Source organism: Physella acuta, unplaced genomic scaffold, assembly GCF_028476545.2.
Source record: "Physella acuta isolate Inbredline_101_S28 unplaced genomic scaffold, ASM2847654v3 ptg000886l, whole genome shotgun sequence".
In the NCBI taxonomy this organism is placed as follows: domain Eukaryota; kingdom Metazoa; phylum Mollusca; class Gastropoda; family Physidae; genus Physella; species Physella acuta.
The window spans coordinates 270,229-279,534 of NW_026732403.1; the positions used below are offsets into that span (position 1 = coordinate 270,229).

Sequence of the window (9,306 nt, forward strand, 5' to 3'; positions counted from 1 at the left end):
TTTACAAATGTTTAAAATCTACACTTTATTCATTAATTTGTTCCACACTGGCAGTAGAATTGCATCATGTACTACATCTATCTATCACAAATCACACTCAGACAATGGACCAGCAGGTTTACAATCATGACACCACATTCACATTTAACTAACATAACTGCTCTCAATAAAATGATACACAACATCAGATACAAAAATACCATACTATCTCTTCATGCAAGAAAGAACATTTTTCTAATTTTAGTTTTTTCAAAACTTAAAGAAAAATAGCCGTAGAAAATTATCAAAATTAAAATCTTGAGATCTAATTTAAATTTTAAACTCTCCAAGATGTGAAATTTGAGGCACTAAATACATAGTATTTTTAAAAATAGGCAATGCAGTTTAATAGACGTATGGAAGGTTAAAAGGAAAAAAATAGTTCACATCAAACATTATCAGTGGAAAAATGTTTTGCACTGAAGTTTAAAAATATATTTAAAAAACTTACAACAGAAGAAACATGATATCCAGGGCAAAAGTCTAACACACGTCAACATTCATCAAGTAGAAAAAAAACAGCATGTAGAAGCCAAGAACGTTTTTAAAACAAATCAAGACAAAAAAATACTGATTGTATGAATTGTTGCGTGTGTAAGACGTATGATGCAAAACTAAACCAAGACGCACCAAAACAAGTAAATAAGTTAAAATTGACAGCTGATTAAGACTTGAAAAAAAAAACATGAATTAAAGTTTTAAACTACATGACTGAAGTTCAGCCTACAACACAAGTACAAAAATAACTTGATCTCTGATTAAAGAAAAATGAAACTAATTACAATGAAACTAAAATGTCTAAGTAGTACTGAGATGACAACAGAGAATGCTTTATTATTGGTACTTAATTCAGAAAAAAAACATGGCTCTTCTCTTAGGGACAAAAATCAGAGTTTGGGTGAGGATTAGGCTTGACTGAGGTATTGCTATCAGCAAAGCAGCTTTATAATACCCTACTCACAGCAACATTAATTTTAATGGGGTTGACCAGAACGTGTCAATGATAATTACTCCTAAGATCCAAAATTATGATCAGATATTAGAGAAACTCAATAAAACAAAAACAGAACATCACATAAAAACATGATAAATAGTTGAAAACAAGGACAAAACTAGTAATATTTTCTCACCACAGATGTAAATATATCAGTTAGAGGAATGGACAAAGTATTACTAGCGATATACTAAAATTGCATTGGGAAATCAACAGGCTTGACAACTAAAACTTGTAAGTTTCAACAAACTAATCTACGGGACAATGATGAAATCCTTACAGTACAAGGTATGGCTTTAATGAAAAAATAAATATTTCTTTAAAAAGGTACAAGGAACAGTCAGATAAAGCAAGCGATTTCAAGATGATATTAAGTACCAACTTAGATGAATCAGGACGTGTGGGAATTACCTACAAGATATGTAGCATCAATTGCACAGTTACTAGAGATGACCATCTCTGTCTGAATAAATGCTAATTGGTACTTGTGAAATGTTCATTGGTAAACAGCGAAACTGCTTGGTAAAGTTTATCTGAGGTTGTGACCTGAAAAAATAGACACAACTAAATTAAGGTTGTACAACAGGATTGTACACTTTAATTTTAATGTTTAAGATAAGCAAATGAAAAACTACATCTATTTAATTTTAATTTGATACAGAGTTCTATTATCAAAGTAAAGTAGTTTTCTACTATAAAGTTTACTATTATTAAGGGACATTTGTTTCCAATTTAACATGTTATTTTTACCTCATCTTTTATTTTAATATACCCAATGTGTTAGACAAATAAATTACAAAGGACAATGACAGACACAAAAATTAAATAAATATCAAGTAGAATATGCCCAATAAAACTAATTGAAGTATGTATTTATGAAATTACAAAATTTGTAAATAACAATAAGCTTGGTCTTTAATGATGATCGTTAAAAAAAAAACTGTCAGGTGACACCCTACTGTAAACAGATTGGTTAAGTCATGTTTTTTTATCAGGAGAGGTATTTTGTAGGTGTGAGTCTTGATACTTACAGCTTCAAATTAATTCACTTTGGATTTAGGACTGGCAGGGATCACAGTTTTTTTCAGTGCATAGTAGATCACATGGAAGTTCTGTGGAAATGAAGTATCCTTAATAGTTTACATGGATTTCGTGGGAAAAAAGTATCCTTAACAGATTACATAGAAATTGCGTGGAAGTAAAGTATTCTAAATAGATTACATGTAAATTAACAGAAAAATATTGGATATAACTACAATCTACAACTTTTTAATCAAAGTAAAGGCAGCAACTTAATAATAATGTAGTACGTCTGATGTCTAAACCTTAAAAATTATTTTTATTGGTAATCAATATTTCAAATAAATAAACAGAAGTTTGTTGTGGTACACTTCACTGGTGTCGCCATTTTTAATTTAAACATATTAATATATGATTTACATTACTTCCATTTTTCCAGGCATTTTTAAGGTACTTTTTTGAAAAGAATGAAATAAGTATTTCAAAGAATGAAATAAGTATTTCTATTTAATCAATGCAACTATTTACCTGAGCAAACAGATAGGCCAGAGCCAGGTAGCCAGCAATACACAGGGCAAGAAACAGGTCAAACACAGCAGGCTTCACACTGCAGATAAACAAGTACAACAGATTTAGCCTTGTCTAGTAGCCTATGTCAACAATGCGATCAATGAAAACTACCTAAGATGTGAAATAAAAACACACTTTTGAACACCTATAACATAAAGATCAAAAGTTGACTTACTTGTAAGCATTGACAAGATACTCAGCACCAGTGTAGAACACAAACTCAGGATCTCTGTAACAATCAGGAGTGAATACTGTGATATCCTAATTAATTTTTTGGACTCAATGCAATCAACTTTGTTATGTGATGAAAAAAACTTAACTACAACATGTAAGTTGTACATGCTAAGTTCCCTTTTCAAACCTGTTGATCCATGGGGCAAGTAAAGTTCACCTCTTTCTGTTACCTCTGCATATGAAGGTATAGTGAGGTCAGCACTATGCCCAGCCACCTTTACTTTCCCTAATGTGATTTAGATACCCATCAGAGCATGGTGGACTCAGGGATTTGAACTCAAAACTTTTGGGTTAGCAGTCTTGCAAAGATGTACATGGCAGTACAATAACTAAGTTGAATGGTATCAGTTACCTCTTGTCTGCCTTGATTGATGTCTTTTTAACATCTTTAAGGTACCGAGCCATCGTCTGTTCTAGTGTCAGTATCAGCTCAGAGTCAGATTTCATTAGCTGTGCTGCCCTGGGTTCACTAGAGAAATAGTCCAGCCAAGAGTCCACAACAGAGTCCTCCACTGCCTGTACAAAAGTAATTTTTTTTTAACAAAACACCAATCAGAAGCAGGAATAGAATTTTTAAAAGAATATGTGAAACTATTTGAAAAATCTATAGCAAGTGGTTAATAGTTGTAGCAATAAGTTTTTAAATTACATACATGGTTGTGAGAAGGATTCTAACAATAATTTAATATTACAGATTTCAAAAAATTTAGCACATTATAAAATTATTTTCAGTTTAATTGTTGAATTAATTAAGTTCTTCAATTTTAACTTTTTATTTTAACAATTTACCTATTTACTAAAAGAAGGTGTAAAAAAATGTATGCATATTTTGTTTAACACTAAAATACATTAAAAAGGTTTATAGCTTCAGTGCATACGAGCCTAAAGTCCAGACACCGATTTACACAAATATTTTCATTCAGTAATGAAATGGCATAAGTATGATACCATCTATGAGATCAGCACTACAAAGAAAGTCCTCACCAAGGTGTCTGTGAACATTTGGAAGCTTCCCTGGCTTGTTAAGTTGTAGATTTGTCTGGCCAAAGCTTCAGCGATCAGCTGAGCATTCCTTGTAATCACAGCCGCACTGACTTTCTCCCTAAATCAATTATATAAGAAATTTGTTTTTAAATATAAAAATTACTGAGATAACAAAAGACCTACAGAAGTTTAAAAGAAATAACTAGGCAATATTTTAAGAACCAGCAAAAACAAAAAATACTATTTTAACAGCTTCTTATGATGTCTTTACAGATCTTTTACTTTATGATAAAGATTGTTGGATAACAACTAATTCACAAAGCTTTAAAGTCTCTACTTTGTATCAAGGATTGTTGTCCTATCTTGACTTTTGTGAGAGTCAAGATGGCTCAAGGTGAAGGCCAACATTCTTTTGATGCTGAACCTCTCATGCTCCCATGCCAAGATTTCATCAGCCAGGTTGATTTTCTTGTGAATCATGCCAGTTTTTACCTCAGGAAAGTGTTCCTTGGCCACATCCTCAAGATGCTGAACAAATTAATTGTTGTTAAACATTTTTAAACTAAATTAAAAATACATTAAAAAAAGATTTTCAAAATGACTCAAAATATCTTGTACTGAATAGCCTATTAAGGTATCCATATCCTTCAGAATTATCTTTTAATTATTTCTTTTAAATGAAATTTATTGTAAATTTACTGTCAATAGCTGAAAGATTGTTAATTTAGGATCTTATAATCCTCACACAAAAAAATATTTATTTAAGAAAGCTTTCTTTTAAAACTTGAAAAGTAATCTTAAAAAAGGTGAGAGTATGTGACATGACTTACTTGATAGAATTGGCCTCCAGCACTGTCTTCTTTAGGTGGCTTAGAAACATGTAGATTAAGGTCATTCGATGCACCAAGTGTGTCCAAACATAATACAAATGCAACATCAGACAGTATGGTCACCTCTGTAAGAAAGATACAAACAATTTATACTCGATACACAACAGAAGGAAAATATTTTAAATAGCTATTGATTCAGGAAGTACAGACAAAAATATAACTACTTAAATTAAGCTAGGGGCGGTGGTGTGAGAGGTATGTTCACTTTTGTTAGAAAGATATAAACATTTAATACTCTATAAGTATAAATCGTCTTATCTGACAAGTAAGGAAAGCTGAGATTCTTTATTCTTAGCTTTAGCTATTAAAACCACTCTTGATTCAGGGGAGTTAAGATAAAACTGCTTAAATTATGCATAGGTCCTTAAATAGCATCATGTTATTTGGAAGACTCCCAACCCCAGTTATAATAAATTAGAATGATCTCCACTAGAAAAACATGACACTTAAGCCATCCATCATCCCAAAGTGCACTAAAAGTTTTTTTTTTTTAAATAAAAAAGTAGCTACAAAAAAAGTTCAATATCTTGTAAAGTTCTGTTTAAAAACTATGTTATAAAATGCAAAAGTATGAAACAGCACTTTCTAGATACCCCCCCCCCCCCCCCCATTCACAACAAAAAAGTCTGACATCATTAATGGACTATGCCTTACCTGCTGCTTCAAAATTATCCTCAATCCACTTTTTAGAACCTTGATAATTAAACTTTCCTCCTCCAGATAACAAGAAAACCAAATTGTATCTACAGTGTGTTAAGGTGAAATGTTTTACATTTTTGCTAGCTCTACATCTCTAAAATTAATGAAAACTCGTGGTAACAAATGTTTCTAAAAAAGGATACTTGGCATGTGTGCGAGAATTTGTGTACAGTTTGGAGAAAAGCCTTGCTAGTTCCAACAATAAGATAACTCCAGAACCATTGGAGTCTACACCATAAGACAATGCCTGCAAAATAAAATGTATTCATTTTAGTTTTTTTTTTTTTAATTTGTAAGTAATATGGAGGTAAATACACCAAAGGGGAGGATGAAAACTTACAGGTGCAATGCCTCTTGCATCATAATGGGCAGAAATAACAATGGTCGGAAGTTGTTCTTCAATGCCGTACCCGGATAAACGTCCCTAGAAGCAAATACAATATACAATAATTTGTTATACTAAGCTGTTCCTACTGTACTGTACACTAATATACTGCTATAACAGAAACCATTTTCAGGAAACCATAGTATTAAAGCACTTTCAAATTAAAATAAAATTTTAAAACTTTTTAACAAATAGAGACAAGTCCTGGAAATTCTGCTAGTTCTAACTATAACTTGAATATAATTTAGGAAATATTACAATTAGAGAGAAAAAATGTATGCTAATGGTAATATTATCAACTTCTTTATTATGAAGTGACCAGTCTAAGACATTTACAAAATGGCTGTACCTGAATGTTTGGTATGTCAAACTCGGGCATGGACTCTGCTGGATTACCAGACAGAACTAGTTGAAATCCATTGGCTGAAGCAGAACTCAACAAAGCTGAGAAATAAAAGAAAAGGCGTGAAAAATGTATCAAGGAACATATCGTCAAGTCTCCAAATTATGTCTTTTCTAAATTTATATATACTTTGTTTAAAAATATATAAATGCAGTTTCAATTCTAAACCAAACATGGCAATTTGGTAAAATAACAAAAAAAATTATTTTTTCCCAATGATTCCATTCCATCAAATTATTAGAAACTAACTTTTTGTTAAAATTCTCAAAGTAAGAGCAAAAATACATTATTTCTGGATAATTGGTTAAATATTTTCACAAAATCATAAGAGACTTGCTTTACAATTTACTAAACAAGGTAAAACAGAACAATTTTGTATGATTTACAATTAAAAGGATATAAACTAACCTTCCCAAGCTGTTGGTGCATTATCTCCAGAATTGCCTTCCTGCACATCCAAATAAATGTCTTCAAGATACTCAGACTGTGTAGCAAAGTACACAGGAACTGTGGTTGGTTCCTGGAGCAAGTCATGCTCCAAGTTTTGCAGATGCTGCAAAAAAAAATAAGTATTTTTATCTTAAAATTTTGAAAGAAACATTAAAATTTGATGGTGTAACAGACCACCTGAAAAAAAAAGAGAGATTTATATTTCATGACAGAAAGCAAGATGTATATCCAAAGTTCCACTAACTATTCAAGGGTTTTTTAAAAATGATTATGAACAAATAGCATTTTGGTCAATGGAAGGTTTAAATATATAAATAAATTTACCTGCTTCTCTTCTGCAGAGAGTTCCATAAAATTGTTTGGAAGAATGACCAAAAGAGCACCTGCATTCTGTGTCATTAGGTCTCTATACTTTGTCATGGTGACATCTTTCAGCTTTGCCACAGCACAACGGCGAGTCAGCATTTTAGAGTCAATGGACCTTGCCTCCATGTTGATGATGGAATTTTTACAGCCTGTGGTGATTAAAACAAAACCATAATGAGACTAACCCAATTAATAACTTATTTTTTAAAAACTTTGAAAGACTAAGAATACAAATTTCAGCAAAAATTTCTGTTATTAATTGTACTAGGCCTAAAAAAATACTATGTATTAAACTTACAAATGAACATTTGATAAATTTCTGTATTGCTAACATACAATACAAGCAAAGAAACTTTTTGCATTTTTTTCTGGATGTTTTGAAAAACTGACTATATATGAACACAAAAAAATTATATAAAATAGTAATTTGCAATACAATGTACAGCCAATTTTTTACTTAAATATTAATTTTAATTTTACTGTATAATAATCTATCAAATTGTGAGGTTAAGTTTAGATATAAAAAGATAAATTACCATAGCTCGTGCCTTGAAGATCATAATGCTGCATTCTGTAAACACCAAATTCTTGGGCTGCATTCACTGGACTCACAGGCGAGATGATAATAAATATAGGTACAAAAAACAGGAATGACAACGGAAAGCTTCCTCTGAACATTTCAAAGATTTCTCCCATTTCATCGAACCACATGGTGATAAAGGGGGTGCTTGTATTTTATAAATACAAGATGTAGATAATCTGCAATTTTTAAATAAAAATTGTTTCATTAGGCTTATAACATGCTTATTATTTAACTTGCTTTCTTTATCTTTCGTGCTTTTGTCTTCATCATGGGTCAAAACTGGTGAAACAAATATTTCGACTGCTTCTAATAGTAGAAAGAAATTAAAGAGTCATGTTACATTTTTATTACAATTACACTACAGTTCAATAGGGTAACTTAACTTTTTATTTCATACCACAGTAATATATACAACAATATAACTTTCTTCTCTTATTGTCAATATCATTAATTATAAGCGTCATAATTATTAATAGAGCCTATTTAAAATATATTTTACCAGCTCTTAAGATGACAACACAGCCTACTACAACGCTTAAACTTAAAGTGTGCTTGACACTCAAATTGATAAAATATTGATAGGCCTACTAACAAAGATAAGCAAAGTTAAGCGATTCATTATTCCTACTACTACTTTTCTAGCCGATTCAGCCACAATTAGTTGATTGTTGGAGTTGTAGCCTGCCCTACTAGATCTAGGCCTATATTTTAGTCTGGCGCATTGCTTAGATGGCAGGATTGACCTCTGACCCTGAAACGTCACGCATCGTTTTCTGACGGTTTTTTCCGTTTATTTTAGGGGTCCCATCCACGACAAATGAAAAAACTGTTTATATCGCAAATTCTCATCATTATTTTAATGCAAATTGCTAATAAAATGGATAATATGCCTTAGAATGCCAGAAAAAATCGCAAGATTCGTGTTTGTAAATAATGAGAGGATTTCTAGTGGAGCACTCTCCGTAAAAACTGAACCGCCGCCAAAAACGACCGACTAACGGGGAAAACGGCTCGACTAACTGTACATTAATATATAATTGATATATTTATCATGTATATTTACAGTATTTTTGATTACTTTTTCTAAAATCTTCCTCGAGGATGAGGTACCCACGCTGACATTTCTATCCGCTATTTTAAGTATCATGACGTCATTGTTACGCTAGTTGCCAGACTGAAACAACTAGTTTTTGTTTTTTACGGAATGAACTGTTAAGTCTAGTATTTTAATTATAAATCAATTGCAGCATGTGTGGAAAAAGTAAAATTATAGACATTATTATTGTATTAGTAATTTTATTAGTATATTGATTTTTTCTTCACTGTGGGCCGACCGTTGCTGCATTCGTGACCAGTGGTTGACCTCGTCAACGCCGCGTGGCCTATTCGTTTATATAATCAGTGTTGCTCGTTCAGTGGCCTTTTTCAGAGCTAGGCCTAATTACGGGCGATTTTTAGACTTAATTGATTGGCCGTTAGCCTTTTTCATTGCTGCGTATTGTAAAAAATGCTCGTTCAGCAGCCTTTTTTTTGGCGCTAAATAATCTGTTTACGGGCATTTTAAGCGTTTATTTATTTATTTTTTTAAGCTAGACGTAGATCTAGTTTAAAAAATATTATTTTTATACAGCTGGCTGTCTAGCATGCCTGATATCCGAACTTAAAAAAATTACCGAACTAAAAAAAATG

The 9,306-nt window shown here is 31.7% G+C and overlaps 1 protein-coding gene across 1 annotated transcript; it reads right to left on the bottom strand.

Moving 5' to 3' along the window:
* On the bottom strand, positions 1-7,793 carry LOC131952675 (BOS complex subunit NCLN). The gene is made up of 15 exons (XM_059315436.1): positions 7,571-7,793; positions 6,993-7,183; positions 6,627-6,771; positions 6,165-6,259; positions 5,771-5,854; positions 5,574-5,677; positions 5,386-5,474; positions 4,672-4,796; positions 4,179-4,369; positions 3,842-3,959; positions 3,210-3,373; positions 2,799-2,852; positions 2,582-2,660; positions 2,065-2,145; positions 1-1,579 (listed from the first exon to the last, which is right to left on the bottom strand). Exons 1-14 carry the CDS (start codon positions 7,743-7,745, stop codon positions 2,074-2,076), a joined length of 1,686 nt encoding a protein of 561 aa, XP_059171419.1. The 5' UTR covers positions 7,746-7,793; the 3' UTR covers positions 1-1,579; positions 2,065-2,073.
* Positions 7,794-9,306: the final 1,513 nt, after the last annotated feature.

What these genes read in the sequence shown, in the direction of transcription:
- LOC131952675 (XM_059315436.1), bottom strand. Translation starts at nt 7,745, where the DNA reads ATGTGGTTCGATGAAATGGGAGAAATCTTTGAAATGTTCAGAGGAAGC. An exon ending in GGATAATTTTGAAGCAGCAG is followed by an intron (nt 4,797 to 5,385) that starts GTAAGGCATAGT and finishes TCTTTCTTACAG; the next exon opens with AGGTGACCATACTGTCTGAT. An exon ending in ACAACAATCCTTGATACAAA is followed by an intron (nt 3,960 to 4,178) that starts GTAGAGACTTTA and finishes TAATTGATTTAG; the next exon opens with GGAGAAAGTCAGTGCGGCTG.